This window comes from Crocodylus siamensis, chromosome 6, assembly GCF_052110815.1.
Source record: "Crocodylus siamensis isolate JL-2025a chromosome 6, ASM5211081v1, whole genome shotgun sequence".
Lineage (NCBI taxonomy): Eukaryota > Metazoa > Chordata > Crocodylia > Crocodylidae > Crocodylus > Crocodylus siamensis.
Window position 1 is genome coordinate 6,485,905 of NC_143400.1, and position 19,425 is coordinate 6,505,329.

At 67.6% G+C, this 19,425-nt stretch overlaps 2 protein-coding genes across 6 annotated transcripts; one reads left to right on the forward strand and one right to left on the reverse strand.

Annotated features, from left to right (window-relative positions):
• Nucleotides 1-1,666: 1,666 nt before the first annotated feature.
• NAB2 (NGFI-A binding protein 2) lies at nt 1,667-8,273 on the forward strand. 4 transcript variants are annotated; one of them, XM_090052826.1, is made up of 7 exons: nt 1,667-1,761; nt 4,738-5,378; nt 5,689-5,822; nt 6,026-6,077; nt 6,623-6,752; nt 6,916-7,104; nt 7,308-8,273. In XM_090052826.1, exons 2-7 carry the CDS (start codon nt 4,752-4,754, stop codon nt 7,400-7,402), a joined length of 1,227 nt encoding a protein of 408 aa, XP_089908952.1. In that variant the 5' UTR covers nt 1,667-1,761; nt 4,738-4,751; the 3' UTR covers nt 7,403-8,273. The 4 variants fall into 4 exon arrangements, with proteins under 4 accessions (XP_089908952.1, XP_089908954.1, XP_089908951.1 ...); XM_090052828.1 differs by lacking the exon at nt 1,667-1,761 and adding an exon at nt 3,414-3,993 and having other exon boundaries at nt 6,919-7,104; XM_090052825.1 differs by lacking the exon at nt 1,667-1,761 and adding an exon at nt 3,416-3,993.
• STAT6 (signal transducer and activator of transcription 6) lies at nt 8,259-18,017 on the reverse strand. Of its 2 annotated transcripts, none has more exons than XM_090052813.1 (22): nt 17,628-18,017; nt 15,058-15,191; nt 14,660-14,783; nt 14,451-14,534; nt 14,250-14,367; nt 13,700-13,761; nt 13,340-13,488; nt 12,988-13,119; nt 12,627-12,809; nt 12,460-12,547; nt 12,124-12,246; nt 11,843-11,935; nt 11,401-11,607; nt 11,143-11,237; nt 10,880-11,016; nt 10,660-10,806; nt 10,135-10,204; nt 9,702-9,785; nt 9,502-9,576; nt 9,328-9,414; nt 9,047-9,184; nt 8,259-8,973 (listed from the first exon to the last, which is right to left on the reverse strand). In XM_090052813.1, exons 2-22 carry the CDS (start codon nt 15,171-15,173, stop codon nt 8,841-8,843), a joined length of 2,445 nt encoding a protein of 814 aa, XP_089908939.1. In that variant the 5' UTR covers nt 15,174-15,191; nt 17,628-18,017; the 3' UTR covers nt 8,259-8,840. The 2 variants fall into 2 exon arrangements, with proteins under 2 accessions (XP_089908939.1, XP_089908940.1); XM_090052814.1 differs by having other exon boundaries at nt 13,700-13,746; nt 17,628-18,014.
• Nucleotides 18,018-19,425: the final 1,408 nt, after the last annotated feature.

Sequence of the window (19,425 nt, forward strand, 5' to 3'; positions counted from 1 at the left end):
CGCTGACTGACAGGCCGGGCGGCCAATCACGGCCGCCCTCAGCCCCGCCCGCGCCGCCAGTGACTGACAGGTTCTCCGCGCTATGGGGGAGCCGCCCGTTGCCACGGCACCCGCTGCGCCCGCCCTACCAGCCTGGCTGCACGGGGACGGGACTGATGGACAGGCCGCTCCGCCTATCGACAGCTCTCCCTGCTCCATGGTAACGCTTGGGCCTCGCTCTGCGCGGGGGGCGGGACATTATCGTAGGGTCGCCTGTGTTGTTGTTGCGGGGCGGGGGCGGCCGTGGTTCCCAAACCTTTCAGTTTCTCTTCCCCTTGTGTGTCTTTCCCTTTCGTGTGTTTATGTGCACACGTGTGTGCACTGTCCACCTCGGTGTGTGCATGTGTGTACATGTGTGCACCTGTATGTACGTGTGCACATACACTATCCATCTGCATATGTGTTTGTATGGATCTGTCTGTGCCGCTTGCATACGTGTGCATTTGTCCACATGTGCATCTTTGTGTCTGTGTGTTTGTACATGTGTGTGCATCTGTGTGTGTGTACCTGTTCACGTGTGTACACGTGCATGCTCACGCAAACCCTATGCTCGGCCATGCATCCCGACAGTGCTCAGCTGCCCCGGCCCCCCCATGAATCGGACCTGGAGCCCCCAGGGGTGTGGCCAGATGTGGCCTGAGCTGCTCCTGGGGGCTCGGGGAGAGAAGCAGGAGCCTGGCAGGGAGGCTGGGGTGGCCCGATCCCCTCCCCAAGTGAGTCGGGGGTGGCGTCTTGGAAAGTAGACTCCGGCTAGACCCCGGCCCAGTGCAGCCACCTCTGGGGGTGCCATGATCCAGGCTCTGATGCTGCCAGCTGGTGGGGACAGGGCCTGGGGGGGCCCGGGGCAGTGCAGGGCCAGAGCAGGGCCCAGTGGGGGTTGCAAGGCCTGGTGGGGGGTCAGGGCCAGGGGCAATGCAGGGCTGGGGTGGGGGGCAGGTGCAGGACCTGGGGGGCCAGGGCTTGGTGGGGGGTGGCAGGGCTTGGTGGGGGGCTGCGGGTGGATGTTGCAGTCTGGCTGCTCCCAGCCCCTCTACCAGGGGCTGCCCCCGGCCTCCCCCCAGGAGTTTCCAGACCGGTGCCATTGTTGGCCCCCACGGGCGCCTCTTGCCCCTCCCTGCCGGACGCCCCCCCCTTCTCTTCCCCTGCAACTGGGACAGAACCCAGGACTGCCAGCTCCTCCCGCTAACCACTAGTCCCTCCACCCTTCCCGGAGCCACAAGTAGACTCTGAGGACCTGACGCACGGGGCTGGCTCTAACCACTAGACCACAGCTGGGCCCCCGGTCCTGGGGGGAGACTGGGACAGCGGGGGGGGGGGTGCACTGGGACCTGGGACGCCTGGCTCCTGTCCAGCTCTGGAAGGGGACTGGGATCTAAGGTGGGGGGTGTGCAGGGGGGGCTGGCAGGCCGGACACCTGGGCTCTCAGCCCTGGGGCGGGAGTGCAGGATGGAGCACGGGCAGGGCGGGGGGCTCGGATGCCTCCAGCGCTGGAGGAGAGCAGGATCTGGGGGCGGCGCAGGAAGGGCTGGGAGCCCGGACACCTGGCTTCTCTCCAGCTCTGGGAGGGGACTGGGATGGGGGTGGAGGCATGGGGGGAGGGAGTCCGGATGCCCGGGTTCTCCCGGGCTCTGCGAGGGGCGTGGGGCTGGCAGGCCTCCACGGGGAGACCCCATTGCCAATGCCCCCTTTCCGGGGGGGGGCAAAGCCAAGCTGCCCATCCAGGTCAACCCCCACCCCAGCTGAGCCCCCCAGCCTGGCCCCTGGGCGCCGGGCAGGCCTGGTGTGGGTGGGCTGCGGAGCGGGAAGCGGGCGTGTGGGTGGAGGATGTGCGTCAGCGCGGGGGCCGAGGCGGCGCGTGGGAGCTGATGACAGCTGGGCCCAAAATAGCTCCAGCCGAGCCCGGCTGGGCCAGCCCCGGGGGGGGGCAGGGCTCTAATCCTGGGGGGGCCATACTCCCAGCCAGGGGCCTGGGTCTCCCCCAGAACCCCCCCTGATGCCCCCACAAGCCCATTCCTGGGGTCTGGCAGCACCGGGCTGGAGGGGCCTGGGGGCTGCAGAGGCTCAGGGTGGGCTGCACCCATGGCCACCAGGCTCTGCAAGGGGGGGACTCGGATGCCTGGGCTCTCTGCCCGGCGCTAGGCAAGGATCAAGAGCCGGGGGGGGGGTGCTGGGAGCCAGGACTCCAGTTCGGGAGGGGAGTGGGGGGGTGCAGTGGTTAGAGCAGAGGGGCTGTGAACCCAAAGGCAGGTCACGTGGCCAGGAGCTGGGACACCCCCCGTGCAACGGGGAAGGGGGTGCTCTGTTCTTGGCACACAAGGTGCAGGGCAGGGGCTGCAAGTTGGGAGTGTGGGGCACCGGCAGGGTTGAGGGAACAGGGGGCTGCAGGGTACCTGGAGGGCTGGGGGAGGTGCAGAGGGCTGTGGGTCAGGAGTGAGGGGCGCTGGTGGGCTGGGGGGCACAGGTTGGAGCAGGGGCACCCCAGGGGCGGGAGCTGAGCCCAGAGGTGCGTGTGCCCATGCACATGTGTGAGGTGGGTGTTGGTGTGTGCCCCCCCCCGGCTCTGGGATCTGGGAACAGGCGGAGATGCCGCTTCAAGGCGTGACGGCACGTGGGCGGCTTGGCCTCCTGCCCGGCGCCCCGGCTGCGTTGCATGGAGCCACGGCCCCCGCCATATAAATAGCCAGACGTGAGCACAGCAGAGTGGAGGGGGCCTTGCAGGGCTGGGGTCTTCCCCATCTCTGTCCTCTGTTGCACAGCCCCTTGTGTCAGCACTCACACTCGTGCGAGGCAGGGCTCGGCACAGCCCAGTGGGTCTCACGAGGCCTGAGAGGTCATGGGGTCACTTCTCACCAGTCCAGGCCCTGATGCAAATCCTGTACGGGGTGGGGGGGAGGAGTGCGAGGCACCTTTGCACAAGCGAGTGTGACCACACGACGGGGTGCCACGTGGATCCGGGCCCAGCTGGGAAGGAACACGACGGCTGGGCCAATGCACAGGGGAGGGGAGGGAAAGCTCGGCTCCAGGCCCCACGGCTGGCTGGAGGGAGAAATGGGCGCCGCGTTCACCCTGGAACCTACCAACAACTGCACACGATCCAGGAGCAGCGCCAGGCAGTGCCCGCAGACTTAACCCTTTCACTGCCGGCCCAGCTGGCAGCGCTGGGCCTGGGGGCGCGGCCAACTCTCCTCTCCCTAACCTCTCCCCCCACAGGGTATTCCCTGGGGCAAAGGAGAGCAGCCTCCTGGCTGGCGCAAGGGGCATCGCCCGCCCAGTGCCAGGGCCAGGCCTGGTTTAAAGGGGTGGGCAATCAGGCAGGCAGGGGTTAATGGGGGCGCGGGGGCGCAGTGTGTGGGGGGCACATTCCTCTGCAGCCTCAAAGGGCAGGAGGGGGTGGCACCACCCACCTTTTCCCTCGCCCTGCTGCCCTGTATGCATGCGGGTGTGCACGTGCTGGTCGGCCTGCGTGTGTGTGCACACGCACCTGCGTTTGCATGCATGTGTATGTGTGCGTGTGCGCGCACAGGCATGTTGTGGCGTGCGCGCATGCCCATGCTGCGTGTGTGCAGGCCTGCTTGAGAGTGAGCCCACACGCGTGTACCCATGTGCACACACCCTGAGGTGCAAGCGCGCGGGGGGGTGGGGCGCGTGTGCCCCGTCGTGCACACGCGCGTGCAGCCCCCCGCCGGCGCCCGCGGGTCCGGCCCCGGTGCTCGGCGCTGCCCCCCGCCCGGCCCGGCCCGGCTCGGCTCGGCTCTGCCCGGGGGGGCGGCGCTCCCGCCCCCGGAGCCGCCCCCGCGCACCCGCGGCCGCCGCTATTTCCCCGCGCAGCCGCGTGGAGCCGGGCCAGAGCGAGCGCCGCGCGCGGACCCGCCGGATCGGGCCGGGACCCCCGGGATCGCGATCGCGGCCGGGACCCCCATGCCCGGGGCGCCGCGCCCGGCTCCAGCCACCGCCGTGAGTCACCGGGGGAGGGGCTGGGCTGGGCCGGGCTGGGCTGGGCTGGGCCGGCCGGGGGAGGGGGGCCCGGCGGTGCCACCTACCCCCTCCCGTGCCAGCCTGGTGCCCCCAGGCCCCCCCCCCGCGTGGTGCCCTCCTGCCCCCAGTGCCTGGAGAGGCTGCGGGGGTGGGGGGACGACACACTGGCAGCCGGGCCCCCCCCACGGCAGCGCCCGCCCCCCAGTGCCACAGAGGGGCACCAACCAGAGGCCAGGCCAGGGTGCAGGGGTGCGATGCCATCGGAGCCCACCGGGGGGGGGGGCGGACGGAGGGTGGGGACGGGAGTGGGGGTACAGGGCTGGGTGGAGATGCAGTGCCAGGCATGCAGTGAGGTAAGCACAGGGCAGGCCTGGAGGGGGGGCACAGTCCAGGGCTGTGCAGTGCAGCAGTGGGGGTTGGACACGGGGTGCAGCGTGGGGATGAGCCGTGACCCAGGGGTGTGGTGCAGGGCCCGGCCGTGAGCGGGGGGGCAGCACGGAGCCGGGCAGTGACCCAGGGGTGCAGTGCGGGGCCACGGGGGTATCTATGGGCACAGCGAGGCACTGCAGTAGGACCTAGGGGTGCAGCACAGGGCTGGGCACGGATCCACAAGCGCAGCACAGGGCCGTGCCGTGTCCCGGGAGTGCAATGCAGAGCCGTGCAGGGATCCACGGGCACACGCGGGGCCGGACCATGACCCTGTGCCCACCCCTCTCTCCACAGGCCCCAGGCACACCATGGCGCTGCCGCGCACACTGGGTGAGCTGCAGCTGTACCGGGTGCTGCAGCGCGCCAACCTGCTGTCCTACTACGAGACCTTCATCCAGCAGGGCGGGGACGACGTGCGCCAGCTGTGCGAGGCGGGCGAGGAAGAGTTCCTGGAGATCATGGCGCTGGTGGGCATGGCAGCCAAGCCGCTTCACGTGCGCCGCCTGCAGAAGGCGCTGCGCGAGTGGGCCGCGCACCCCGGGCTCTTTGGGCCCCCAGTGCCTGCCCTGCCAGCCCGCGTGCCCCCCCTCCTGCCCGATGTGCCCCTGGAGCCGCGGTCCCCATCCCCGCCCAGCCCCGAGCGGGACGAGGAGGGCAGCGCCTCGCCAGGGGAGCCCGAGGCGCTGGAGCCGGCGCTGGTGAGGGCTGTGGCTGAGGGCGTGGAGCGGCTGTTGCCCGGCGGCCCGCGGGCCGCAGCCGAGCCTGAGCCGGGGGCCCTGCAGCGTGTGGGCCGGCGCCTGGCACGGGCTGTGGGCCACGTCTTCCAGATGGACGACAGCGACCGGCGCAAGGTGGGCGAGATCCGGCGGCTCAGTGCCATCTACGGCCGTGGCGAGGGCCGGCGCCGCGAGGGCCGGCGCCTGTCGCTGCAGGAGGTGAGCGGGTGCCCGTGGGCCCAGGGGCAGCTGGCACAGCTCTGGGGGGTGGGCAATGGGTCCACGGGCGGAGGCCAGGACACTTGGGTCCTCTAAACTCTCAGCTGCGCCCGCGCAGAGCCAATAGCCAGGACCCCGGGGATCTCGGCCTGGGGCCACGGCCCAGTGATTACAGCTGGAGACCGGGACTTCCCTGTGGATCTTTCCTCCGCCTGTCTGCCTGATGCCCCCCAGCCCAGCCCAGCCCTGGGGGTGAAGGTGGGGGGCACAGATCCTGCCCCTGCCCCCGCTCACAGCTCTGCCCCCACAGCTCACCATCAACGAGGCAGCCGCCCAGTTCTGCCTGCGGGACCAGTCGCTGCTGCTGCGGCGTGTGGAGCTCTTCTCGCTGGCGCGGCAGGTGGCGCGGGAGAGCGCAGGGATCGGCCCGGCCCCCGCACCCAGGTGGGAGCCTCCCCCACACCCTCCTTCCCCATCGGGGGAGTTCCCCGCCCCCACCTTTCCCCAGCCAGGAGTTTCCGGGGTGGGAGGGCAGGGCCTGTGGGGATGCAGCCACCTCTGGGGTGGGAGGTGAGGGCGGCTGGGTGGGGGTGGCTTGGATCCTCCTCCCTCAGCTGGGCCTGACCCCATCCTGTCCCCCCAAGCAGGCAGCACCCCGAGGAGAGTGGAGCAGGGCAGGCCAAGAGGCTGAAGCAGGAGGTGAGCCGGGGCAGGTGTGTGTATGTGCAGGTCTGCGTGTGCCAGGACGGGCATCTGGGTGCTGCTGTGTGTCTGAACCCAGCTCTACGCCTGCATGTGCGACGTGTGCACAGAGGCGCAATGCATGTGTAGGGGGTGCAGGGATGCATGTGTACGCCTGTGCACCGAGACACGGAGGCTGTGTAGAGGTGTGTGCAATCGCATTTGTGCAAACACGTGCACCCTTGGGCACATGCTCATGGCACTGTGTGCTCGCACCTGTCTAGCGAGTGTACATGTGCAATGAGGCGTGTGACGTGTGTAGCTGCATGCATGCACGCGCAGCAAGACGTGCATTGTGTGGGGAGGCACGTGCAGTGATACATGTGCCCATGCACGCCTCGCTGTGTGTGCATGCATGTACCCATGGATTCTGCTGCAGCAACCCACTTGCATGCGTACTCCAGGAACACACATGTGTATGCCAAGGTAAGGTGCATGTGCTGTGAAAGGCGGGGGGATTCACCATGGCCAGGGCTGCCTCCCTGACCCTGCTGTGCCCACAGGTGGGGGAGCAGAGCCGCCCCGAGCCCCCGGTGCCGCCAGGGGGGCCTGAGACCTATGTGGCCCCAGGCAGAGCAGGTGCTGAGGACGATGCCAGCTTGTCGGGGGACAGCCTGGATGGGCCCCTGCAGGGTGAGTGGGGGGGGCGGGGGGGCATTAACCCTGCCACAGCCATGGGGCTGGGGAGGGCAGCATGGCGCATGCAGCAGCCCCAGCTCCAGCCTGCAGCGGCAGGAGGGCAGTTCTGCCCCAGGAATAGTCCCCCCCCCCAACACCCCCACCTCCATCTCCACAGCAGCAGGACCCTGCCCCCAGCTCACACCCCCCCCCACCTCCGCCCCTGACCTGCCTCCCCACGGGCTGTGGAGCCGGCACATCCTGCAGCAGACGCTGATGGACGAGGGGCTGCGCCTGGCACGGCTGGTGTCACACGAGCGGCCCGGGCACCTCAGCCCCTGCCTGCCCAGCAAGGCCCCAGGGCCCGGTGAGTGACCCCCCCAGCTCAGGGGGGCAGGGGCTGGGGGGCGGGAATGGGGCACAGGAAGGATTGTAGGAGGCAGGGGTTGCAGGGTGGGAGTGAGGGGCACCACAGGGCTGGGGGGGTCAGGAGTGAGGGGCATTGCAGGGGCAGGGGCAGGGGCAGGGGCTGGGACTGCCTGCCCTGACCATGCCCCCCCACCCTCCCAGAGCTGGACAACGGCCTGCCCGAGCGGGGGGCTCCGGCCCAGCCCGAGAGCTGCCGGAGCAGCATCAAGGTGGAGCCCGAGACCAGCCGGCAGTGAAGGCCCACCCCGCCAGACCCCCTCACCAAGCAATAAGGCCCCTAGGGGAATCCACCCCCCACGACTGCCTCATGGAGCCCCCAACCCCCTCCCACCCTTGCCTTTAATTTAACCCCTTGTAGCCCCTTGCCCCCTTACCCCAGGACCCGGCACAAGGCCCCCACAGGCGCCAGCCCCTCACCACCCTGCTGAGACCTTGCTCCCACATGCGTGTGCACACGCCCCCCGGCAACCCACACACACACCCAGGCCCACCCACTCAGGCCCACACTGCACTCAGACATGCGTGTGCACCCCCTGCAACCCACATGGACACACATGCAGACATGCACATGCTACACCCTAACGCCCAGACCCACAGACACGTGCCCCATGTGCTCCCACTGCACCCCCATGAATGCAGATACAGATGCACGCGCACATGCACACGTGTCCACCTTCATGCAATCCTCACACATGGTCAAATGCAGCTGTGTTCACCCCCACTGCCCAAACACCTCTGGTGCACACACCTCCCTTGCACATGCACACAACCTGGCTGCGCGCCCATCCTGCCTGTGGTGGTGGGGGACACACCAGGATCCACATGCCTCCAGTAGGCGATGCTCCCCCCCTCCCCGCACAACCTCACAGTTGCGAGGGGTATCACTGGTAGGACAAATTGGAGGAACACCCCCACCCCCCTACAGAAGACCCCCTCAGCGTGGACCCCAGCCCCACTGCAGGGCCTAGACCTGCACCTGGTGGGGGGAGGGAGCTGTGGGGCCCTGCACCTGCCCGGGACCTCAGCCCCTCGGTGCCGTCTCCTTTGTACGTGTACAGTAGATTATTTATTTTGTTATTTTGGAATAAAACTTTATTTTATGGCTTATTTTCTGTCCCTGCCCCCACAACATCCTGTCCATCGCCCGGGTTATGAGGAGTCACAGGGAAAGGAAGGGGGGCAGGGGGCTGCAGGTCAGGAGTGAGGGGCACCGGCCAGGCGAGGGGCTGTGGGTCTGGAGTGAGGGGCACCAGCAAGGGGGTGCAGGTTGGGAGTGAGGGGCACTGGCCGGGCTGGGTGGAAGGGGATAAGAGGCTGTGGGTCAGGAGTGAGGGGCACCAGCAAGACTTGAGAGGGGTAGCATATGCACTGCTCATTCCCTCCACCTGTCCCAGCATGCTTTGCGGTCCCAGCCTGTGCCTGGGCCTCGGCCCCCGTGCTGCTCTACCAGCCCAGCAGTTGCCCCCTCTGGGGGGCTCCCCGGATCCCGCTGCTGGGGGGACAGAGCTGCTGGCAGGGCTGGAAGGAGCTGGATGCCTCCCCCCCAGCTGCAAGCTCTGTCCAGGCTGGGGGGAGGGGTCTATACAGGGAGGGCTTGTGGGACCCAGTCCTTCTTGCCTGGCCCCTGGGGGGCCCAGGGGCCATGGCCTCGTGCACGTCCAGTGAGGGGTGCTACTACCAGCTGTGGTTGGCAACGGTGTCCAGGCCAGGAAAGATGCTATGGGAGCCGGGCAGGTGTGGGGTGGGGTCCTCGTGCTGCCCCTCCTGCAGCAGCTGGTCCAGGTGCTCCAGCCCATCCTCTCCCATCCTGTGGAGGAGGGACACAGGGTGAGACCTTGCAGGGGCTACCCCAGTCCCGTAAGGCCTCCCAAGCTCCTTACCACTGGGGGGAGGGGGGCGGCATGAAGCTGGTGTCCAGGGCTGGGGAGACCCCTGTGAAGGTGCCGGGGTCCAGGTCCAGCATCTCTGTGTCCAGCTGCTCTGTGGACTCGGTGCTCAGCAGGAAGGGCAGATGGAGCCTGGGGAGGGCAGCACTGAGGGGGGGTGCCAGTCTGTGGTGCCCTCCTGCCTTCCAGGGGACTGGCCAGATCCTGGGGTGCTACCTGGTGTATGGGGGGTGGGGAGCAGAGCAGCCCCCCACCCCTAAGACCCCAGTCCTTACCGTGTGTCTGGTGCGTTGCTGAAGGCATCGGGGCAGGAGGGTACCCTGGACACAGTCGTCATGGCGACAGACACCATCTGTGAGGGGCTGTGGGGAACAGGGGTGCAGGTTGAGGGGGGTCAGGGGGGACCCTGACCCCAAAGTTGCCCCCAGTGGGGCGGCTGTGGTACTCACTTGTGGTAGTGGGGGGGCGTCATCTCCGTGTGGGAGTAGCATGTCATAGGAGTGCTGGGGTCCAAGCCCTGGAGGCTGCAAGCAAGGGCAATGCTAGCTAGGGAGCATGGCTCAGCACCCCACACCAGCCCCAGTGCATTATGGGTAACTGAAGCTTCCTGGAACTGGCCCCCCCCACTTCCGGGGGCCTAGGCACTCACCATATGTTGGAGGGCAGGGGCTCATTGGGGTGCCAGGGTACTGGGGGCACTCCCATGGGGCCAGGCTGCTGCAGCTGCAACACCCTGGAAGGACACAGCCTGGTGAGACGGGCAGGTACTTGTACACGTGTGTGCCAGCAGACATGAGCACTTGTGCACATGCATAGAGGCGCATGCAGAAATGCAGGCCTGCACTCCCATGCACGCACAGGGCTACCCATGCATGCATCTGCAGACATGTGTGCACACCTATGCACATTCACAACCAAGCACAGGCATCTATGCAGGCAGGCATGCACATGTGCAGAAATATGCACATAAACACACACATCTACACCAACAGGTACACACAGAGATGCACATATGTACACAGATAAGCACGCACGCACACACATGCCCAGAGCCAGCAGCTCCCTGGCACACGTGCACACACCTCTCGCTCTCCACCGTCATCTTGATGGTGGTGGGCACGTAGCCACGGCCATCCTTGGCCATCTGCTCTTCTGTGGGGGAAATGGCAGTGAGACCCCTTGGGGGGTGCAGCAGGGTGTGGGGGGAAGCAACACTTCACTACACCCCCAGCCTGAACCACAGACTCCCGCAACTTCTTGGGGGTAGGGGGTGATGCAGGAAATCTCTGGGTACAGGTTGAGAGTGAGGGCACCAGCAGGTCTGGGGGAGGGGCAGGGGCTGTGGCTCAGGAGTGAGGGACATGGTGGGGAAGCAGATGCTGTGGGTTGTAAGTGAGGGTCACCAGGGGGGCAAGGGCTGAAGGGCACCAGCAGGACTGGAGGGGACAGGGGGCTGCAGGTTGGGAATGAGAGGCAGGAGAGGGATTGAGGAGCTGCAGGTTGGGAGGGAGGGGCAGCAGCAGGGCTGGGGGGCAAGGGCTGCAGGTAGGGACTGAGGGGTGTCAGCAGGGTTGGAGGGACCGGGGGTCCTGGGGTGGGGGGCTCACTGTTGTAGTGGTTGCCAAAGGCCTGGTCCTTGGGGATGTTGGGGTAGAGGTTGCGCAGCTGCACCAGGTCGCGGATGCGGTCGCCCAGCGAGCGGATGGACAGGTCCTTGGCCGAGAAGGGCTGGATGTTTTCCACCTGCCAGCTACCTGTGGGGTGGTGGGGGGCAGCAGTCAGCCCCCGCTGTGGGCAGTCAGACCCCCCCCTCCCACCCCTACGCACCATCCTCAGCCCGGGCCAGGTAGGCGATGGTGACACCGCCGATCTCGGAGTCGCTATAGCGCAGCAGGAAGGTGCCATCGGGCGCAGTGCTCAGCAGCCGGCTCACGTACTGCTTGCTGATGAAGCCCCTGATCAACCTGTGATGGCAGGTGGGGGTCAGGGGTCAAGAGTCACCACCCCCTGTGCCGCAGCACAGGAGGGAAGGGGTTCAGGCAGGGCAAGGCAGGGGCTCAGACAACTGGGTCCCCTCTGGCCACACAGACCTGTCAGACCAGTAGCTCTTGAGGCAGCGCTTGGTGAGGTCCAGGACGCCATCAAACCACTGCCAGAAGGTGAAGCCACGGCCTGGCAGGATCTCCTGGGGGTGGGGAGGGCATGAGACCAAGGGAACCCCCCCCAGCCCTGCCAGTGCCCCTCACTCCCAACCTGCAACACCCTTTGCCCTGCTGGTGCCCCTCATTGCTGACCTGCAGCCCCCCTATGCAGCTAGTGCCCCTCACTCCCAACCCACAGCCCCCCACCTTGTTGAACTGGGCCCAGGACACGGGGCGCCCAGTGAAGGCCTCAGGGCCAGCGCTGTGGTCGTTGAAGATCTTCTGGGCCAGGAAGAAGAAGTGCTCGGGCTGCAGCCCCCGGGTGGTCTGCACTTCGCTCATGAACTTGAGGTTCAGCGTCTCGCACATGCGCTCCCAGGGCACCCGCTCGGCCACCACGAAGGGCACCCGGTCCTGGGGGAGAAGTGGGGAAGCAGTGCTGGCCTGGACGCCTGGCTTCCCCCCATGCCTGGCCCTGGTGCCAGAACCCAGGTGTCTGGGCTCCTAGCGTGCCCCTCTGACCGCTGCCTTCCCAGGGTGGGACAAGAACGCAGGCATCTGGGCCCCTGGTGCCCCCAGGTCCCCCCTGCTGGACCCTGCACCCCCCCACCCCAGGCTGGGAGGGAACCCAGGCATCCAGGGCACTCACGGGCTCAGCAAAGGCATTGTCCCACAGCACCGTGGCCTTGGCGTTGTTGTCCTGGTTGCCATGGACGATGACCACGATGGGTAGTGACAGCACCTGGGGGGGGCCGGGGCATCATGGTGGGGGCACCACCAATTTTGGCAGGCGTGTCCCAGCATGCACTGAGGCTTGTACAGGGGGGGCTCCAAACCAGGAGCCCTGTAGCGGTGCCCCCAGATATGGAAGGAGCCAAAGCTGATGGGCTCCCAGAGCAAAGGGACCCAGGTGTCCGGGGTGGGTGGTACCTGGAGGGGCAGGGTGAGGTTCCCAGGGCTGAGGGAGACAGTGACACTGAAGAGCACAGCGCACTTCTCCTCTGTCACTGACTCTGAGCCCTTCCGCTCGCAGCGCTTGATCTTCTTCAGCAGCTGGGATGGGGAGAGAAAGGGGGTCACCCCAGGCTGCCAGGGCCCTTCACTCCCAACCTGCAGCCGCCTTCCCCCCTTAGCCCTGCCGGTGCCCCTCGCTCCTGACCGGCAGGTCTCCCAGCCCTGTGGGTGCGCCTCACTCCTGACACACAGCCCCCTGCCCCCCCAGCGCCACGGTGCCCGTCACTCCCGACCCGCAGCCCCCCCACTTACAGCGTTTTTGAAGACGGCGCAGCAGCTGCCCGCGCCCAGGTTGGTCTCCAGACTGACCACATTGTGCAGAATCTCACCCGTGCTCTCACTACGGGGTGGGGGCACAGTCAGGGAGAGGTGAACAGGTCCACCCCCCACCCCCCCACACACACCTAGCCTGGGCTCACCTGAGGGTGCTGGAGCCCTGGGCCAGGTCCCGCGCCTGCTTCTCGGTGACGACATCGGCATGCACGGTGCAGGGGCGGGGGGCAGCTGCCAGCAGCCGTGGGCCCAGCAGCAGCCGCACGCCTGCCTGGAACTTGGTCTGTGTCTTCAGCACCTGCGGCGGCTGCTTCTCCACCACAAAAGAGCTGGGGGGTGCCAGGGTGGAGTTGGGGGGGGGGGGGCATTTCCCGCCCCCTCCCCCCCCCAGGGCTGCTGGGGCCACTCTCCTCATCCTCTGGCTCTGACCTGCCCCCGGAGAGCCTCGAGGACTCGCAGGGGACCAGGGGAAAGGGGCTGGGGGGTTCCTGGATTCTGCCCCGGTACCTTTTGACGAGGGAGGTGAGGACATCGTTGAGCCTCTCCAGGAGCCGGGCAAGCGCCTCAGCCCCCAGCTCGGCCCCTGCGGCCATAGCCTCCTGCTGTAGCTGGAAGAGCACATCTACCAGCCCCTCGCACCTGCGGGAGGGCATGGCTGAGTGGGAGGGGGGCCTCCTGGTGCCCCTCACACCCAACCCGCAGCCCCCCCACCCTGCCGGTGCCCCTCACTCCCAATCCACAGCTCCCTGCCCTGCCAGTGCCTCACTCCTGACCCATATCCTCCCCGCAAAGGTGCCCTCACTCCCGACCTGCAGCCCCCTGCCCTGCTGGTGCCCCTCACCCCGTCCCACAGCCCCACCTCTTCTGCAGCGGGTCCAGGCTCTCGTCGAAGGTGGCGCCGTTTCCTGCCAGCTGCTGGTGCCGCTTCCAGATCTGGATCCTCTTCAGCACCTGTTGCTTGGCCCCTTCCAGCTCCTTCATGGCCTCCAGCAGCAACGCAGGCAGCTCCTGGCACAGCAGGATTGGGGAGAGGGTCTGGGGGGGTGTCCCTACCTGCCCTAGGCTGGCCCCAGTCCCAGTTCCCTGATCAAGCTCCATGCCCAGACACCTGGGTCCCACATCCACCTCCAGCCTGGCTCTGCAGCATCCCCAGCTGCACGTTGCCCCATGCCTCAGTATCTCCAGCTCCGACCCCCAGCACCAGCTCTGGGCCACTTACGCTGCCTGCGCCTGTTGCTTCCGTCTTCGGCTGGGAGCCCTGCAGACCTGTGGGGGCACAGCCTGGTGGGGCATGGGGCAACCTGGTCACCCCATCACAAGGATGGACCCTCCCTCTGGAGACCCTTGAAACCTGGGGACTGCAGGGCTGGTGGGGAGCTTAACACTCCCTTGTTCCCCCACTCCCCCTGCAAGCCTCCTAGGGCCACAAGGCATGGGTGAAGGGTCAGGAGTCTCAGAGGAAGAGACTAGGGAATGGGAAAACTGAGGCATGGGGTGTCCTGAGGCTGGAGGAGGTTGTTGGGATTACCAGCCTGGGGAGGGGAGGGGAGGGAACTATGGGGCTGGGGAAACTGAGGCAGAGGGCACACCTGAGGCCGGGGTGGAAAGGAGACGAGAAAACTGAGGCATAGGTCACCCCAACCTGGAGTGAGAGGACTGGGATTTCCTAAAGTGGATAGGGAAACTGAGGCACAGGTTGTCATAAGGCTGGGATTCCCTGAGGGAGGGATGGGGAAACTGAGGCACAGCCCCCCACCAGCTCCGCTTACCAGGTCGTGCCTGGCGCCGCGCCTGGAGCTCGCGCACACGGTGCTGCAGCCGCTGCAGCTCCAGCCCGAACTTCATCTCCTCCTGCTGCCGGTGAAAGCCCAAGGGCAGGTGCCGGTCCTGGGGGGCACAGGGGGAGTGTGAGGCTGTGGGACCTGGGGACACCCCGGGCCCTCTGGGGGCGGGGGGCACAGGGGTCTCACCTGCTTCATCACGGCCGCCTTCTCCTCCTGCAGCACCCGGCGCACAATGCCCAGAAGCCGCAGCGGGTCATGTCTATAGGTGCCCTGGGGGATACGGGGGGTGGGCCGTGAGCCCCTGTGCAGCCCTGCCGCCCCTCTGCCACGGGCTGAGACCTGGCGAACTTGCCGCAGGCTCCGGCTCTGGCCCCTCCGCACCCCCCACCCCATACCTCGAGGCTGGCAATGTGCTGCAGCAGCTGGGCCTGTGGCCCGCCACCCCCTGCTAGCGCCTGCAGTCGCTCCAGCAGTGCTGCCAGCAGCGTGCCCGCTGCATCCACACCCGTCACAAACTCCCTGCACAAACAGAGAGGGTTGCGGGGGGGCATGGGACCCTGGAGACGCTGCAGCTCCCCTCACATCACCCCTCAAGGCCCCGTAAACCCCCCCTCACCCCCATGTACCCCCCCACCCCTCTTCATGCCACCCAGACCCCCTAAAGCCCCCTTTACACCCAAGGGGTCCCCAGACCCCCTGGGTCCCCCCCAACCCCCTGTCACACCCCAAAGGCACCCATGCCCCTGCCCCCATCTCCTCTGGGACCCCTTGCCATTGCCCTGGCCCCCCTCACCAGGGCTGGCTCTCCAGCCAGTCGGCCAGGAGGTTGCGCAGGCTGCGCGGGAACTCCCCATAGGCGCTGGCAAGCTGCTCAGGGGGCAGGCATGAGACCCGGCTCCACAGTGACATGGCGGCCGTGACGTCGCCCTGGCAAGAGGCAGTGCGGCCCAGCAGTCAGAGCTGGTGGGCCTCAGTTTCCCTATGGGGCTGGGAGCAGGAATCCCCAGGGGGCAGGGGGAATAGGGAAACTGAGGCAAAGTGAATGTGTGAGGCTGAGGGGACAGCATGGGTTTCCTTGGGGAAACTGAGGCATGCAGGGGTTGAGCAGGGGGCAGGCACCAACGACCCCCAGCACCACGGGCAACCTCTGCCCTCATGGCCTCCATCAGATGCCAAGCCGGGGGTGGGAGAAGCCATGGGAAGGAAGCCAGAGGTGATGTGGGGGTGCAAACCACAGCCAATACCTCCCCACCTGGGCCAGGCCCGAACTGGGGACCCTGGTGCCAGATGGTGCACCCTCCTGGCCCAGCCAGGAAGGCGTTAATGACCCCCCCCACCCGGGCTGGAAATACCACCCCCAGCACTAGGGACACCCTCCCACCAGCCAGGATCAGGGCCACCAGGCTCCTCTGCAGCCACGTAAAACCGGAGGCTGGACTCGAACCCGGACCCACCCCCAGCTCCTGTGAGGCCCCAGGTTTGGCTCCAGGGAAGGGAGGGGCTATCCCAGCATCCCTTGTGGGGTTTCCCAGCATCCCTTGCTACTGAAAAACAGGGGCAGGGAGACCAGGCCACCCTCCAGCTTGGGGGGGGGGGGCAGGGGGGGCAAATAAAAGCCCTACTGCTGCCAGCTGGGACCCCTGGGGTCAAATCCTGCCTGGTCCTGGCTGGGGATCCTGGATGCAGCCATGACACCCACCCCCTGCCCAGCTGTGATGCAACTGGTTTCAGTTCCCATTCAGATTGGGGGGTGGGGGGAAGTCCCGAGCTGGGGGGGGCAGGGGGTCACATGACAGCCCCCACCCCAGGCTTTCTGGTGACTCATAGGGTGTGAGGGTTGGCTGCAACGTGGGTGCTCAGCACCTGGCATTTCCCCATCCCGTGCACCGCAGGAAGGGAGGGCAGGCGGGATGCCACAAGTCTCCCCCCCAGCCACAGGGGTGCAGGATCGGCCCCCTATGCTGCAGCACACATAGGGCCCCACTGGTAAATGGGGCGGGGGGGGTCTCATCCTACCAGAGGCTGCAGGGGAGGGGAGAGATTTCCCAGCAGGATGCCTGGGTTCTCTACACCCCCTACCCCAGCTTCCCAGCAGCCACTGGGGCATGCCTCAGTTTCCCTCTCTCGGAAGGGCCTGTGGAGGGGAGCAGGGACACAGCATGAAACCAGGGGGGTGAGCTGGGCTGGGGTTTGCCCTGCACCAAAAGCCCAGCTGAGTCAAAGGGGGACAAGCAGCTGGGGCTGGGGCTTCCCCCCATGACAACCTGTCACTGGGGAGTCTGGCCTGGGCGATGGGCACCCCAGGGTGGTGAGGCAACTACTGGGCTGGGCAACCCCACCAGGGCACCAGTGCACCCTGGACACCCCCAGGGGCTCTCCTGCAGCTCCTACCCTATCACTGCAGACAGAGAGACCCCTGCTGCTGGGAGAACCAGACCCTTGCTGCTGTCCCCACCCAGCACTACCCCTGCCCGGCGGAGCTGCCCTTTTATACCCCTACTTCCCCTCCCAGCATGCACTGGGGCCTGGCCTACAACTCTGAACTACAACTCCCAGCAGGTCTTGCTCCCAGGGAGCCCAGTGATTGGGGGAAAGCTGCCAGTGGCTCTTAAAGGGCCCCTGCTGCCCCCAATTCCCCCCACCTGCAGGGGGAGCCCCTGGGCTGTGGGGCCCCGCGCCTGCGGCTAGGCCCGGGCGGCACTGGCAGCTGCAGCCAGCGGTGCCAGTGTGGTGAGCACTGTTCAGGCCGGCCTGCCCTGGCGCCCCGCCTGTGCTCTCCTGCCAGCCAGCTGGGGCCACGCTGGGGGGGGGCCCAGGAATTCAGGGGCCCTCCGAGAGCTTGGAAGAAACTCGGGCGCCCGCCAGGAGCTGGGGAGGACCCGGGGCCCCCGGAGCTGGGGAGAACCTGGGAGTCCGGGTGCCCCCCCCGAGAGAGCGCAGGAGCCCGGGTGCCCTCCCGGAGCTGGGGGGGGGCGGAAACCAGGTGTTTGGGAGCCCTCCCCCCCCCAGAGCTGGGGGACAAATCAGGCGTCCGGGTGCCCCCCCCCGAGAGGGCCCAGGAGTCCGGGCACCCCCCTGCCCCCAGCTGGAGGCAACTCGGGAGTCCTGGTGCCCCCCCCAGCTAACAGGCCGCGGTGCCAGGTGTGCCCGTGCCCGGTCCTGGTGGGGGGGCCACTGCCCTTGGGGCTGGGCACAAGGGGGGGTCCCCCGCCCAGCACTCCGCATGGCCCCGCCCCCCGGGCCCAGGCCAGGGGGGGAAACTGAGGCAGGAGCGCGGCGGCAGCGGCGGCGCAGCCAGGCCGGGACACCGGGCACCCGAGCTGCGCAGGGGACCCAGGCGTCCCGCCCCCCAACCCCCCGTACCTGCGCTGCTCCCGGCGGCGGCCGCGGGACCGAGCGCGAAAGCGAAAGTCGAGAGTCAGGAAGAGGGAGGAGGCTGCGGGGGGGGGCACGGCCGGGCTCGGCCGCCCCGCCCCGAGCACGGCCCGCACCCCGCCCCGCACCCCTCTGCCCCCCCGGCCACCTGGGTGCCGCCCCCGCCCCGCGGGATCACCCGCGCCGCGGGGCAGGGAGCTCGGCCCCGGGGGTTTCCAGGCCCCAGACAGGGTCCCCGCCGGACCCCACCGCCTAGCGGCGGCGCTTTGCTACCCCCTGCTGGCGGCGGCGGGAACTGCAGCCCCGACGGCCTAATCCGGAGCGACTGCGCTTCCCGCCGCGTCTGAACGCAGCACCCCGGGGGGCAGGACCCCTCCCCCGGCTCTCGGGTATAAACCAGCCGAGAGCAGGGGCCTCAGGGTCGGGCCCCTAGGACCGCTCAGAACCGGGTCACTCAGGATCGCCCCCCCCCCCCGGCCAGTCAGGATCGGACCCTCAGGATCGGGGCCCCCAGGCCTGTCCTGTGGCTTCGGCCGTGGCGGGCGGGGCCCGGCCCCCCGTGTCGACGTGGCGGCCCCGGTCCGGGGGGGGGGTCCCCGGGGGATAACAACCCCCTACCGCTGCCACGTGGAGCTGGGGAGGCTCAACTCCCCACTCCCTCTTTTCCCTGCGACGCCGCCCGCTGCCACCAGGGGGCACCCGTGCACCGCCGGCCCCCAGGCCCGGGGCACGTGTGTGTTGCACGAGTGTGGGGGGGGCGCACAAGCGGGGGTGTCTATTGTAGAAGGGGCAAAGGTGTTGCACCGGGCTGGGGCGGGGTCGTGTGGCACCAGGGGGGTGTGCTCCTAGTGCACAAGGGACTGTCTGTGGAGTGGGGGGTGCCTGTTGCACAAGGGAGTGTGTGCCTGTCGAAAAAGGGGGTGCCTCTTGTGCAAGGAGGTGTTGATTGCCCAACGGAGTGTGTACCCATCACACAAGGGGGGGTCTGTTGCTCGAAGAGGGGGTATGCCTGTCACACGAAATGGGTGTCTGACTGGGGGGGCCCATGACCAAGTCTTCCCTCTCACAGTCTCCACTCCCCCTGGGACCCTCTGGCTTGAGCTTTTGGGGTGTTGGGGGCAGGGGGTACTTGTGCAGTCCCTGGTGCAGCACGACACCCCCATGCACATGGTTTCTGAGTGAGGGGCAGGGGCTGAGACCCCCTCAGAACTGGGAGGTGGGCACCCTTCACCCGGAACGCCCCCTGGGCCCAGGGCGGGGGGGGGGCTGATCCTGTGCTACCCCCTCCTGCGAGGGGCCTGGGGGGACGACAGTTCCTTCTTTTGCTCTCAGGCTCCCTTCCCCACTCTGTTCTCCAGGTTGGGACTGCCCCACCTCCCCCAGTTCCTAGAGTCAAGGGAACTGGGAATCAGTCCCAGCTGGAAGCTGGGCTCAGCTGAGGCCTGGGGGTGGGGAATGTGGGGGGGTCACAGGCATGTGACCTGCTGGGGGGGGGCAGAAAGGACCCAGCTGTGATTCCAGCCCTGACATCCCCCAGCTGCTGTGCCCCTACAATCCCACATGTCCTGGCCTGGAGGTCAGTGCTGTGATTTTCCACCCCAGCCCTGGACTGAGCTGGGAGTCGGGACACCTGGGTCCCTCTGCCCTTGCCCTGTGGCACCCCTGTGCCTCAGTTTCCCCAGCCCTGCCCCTCCATCCCACAGGCCTTGAGGCAGGGAGCGCAGGCCTGGGGGCTTCCAAACTCGCTTCCCACCCCCCGCCCCATCTCCTGCCCTGAGCACAGGGG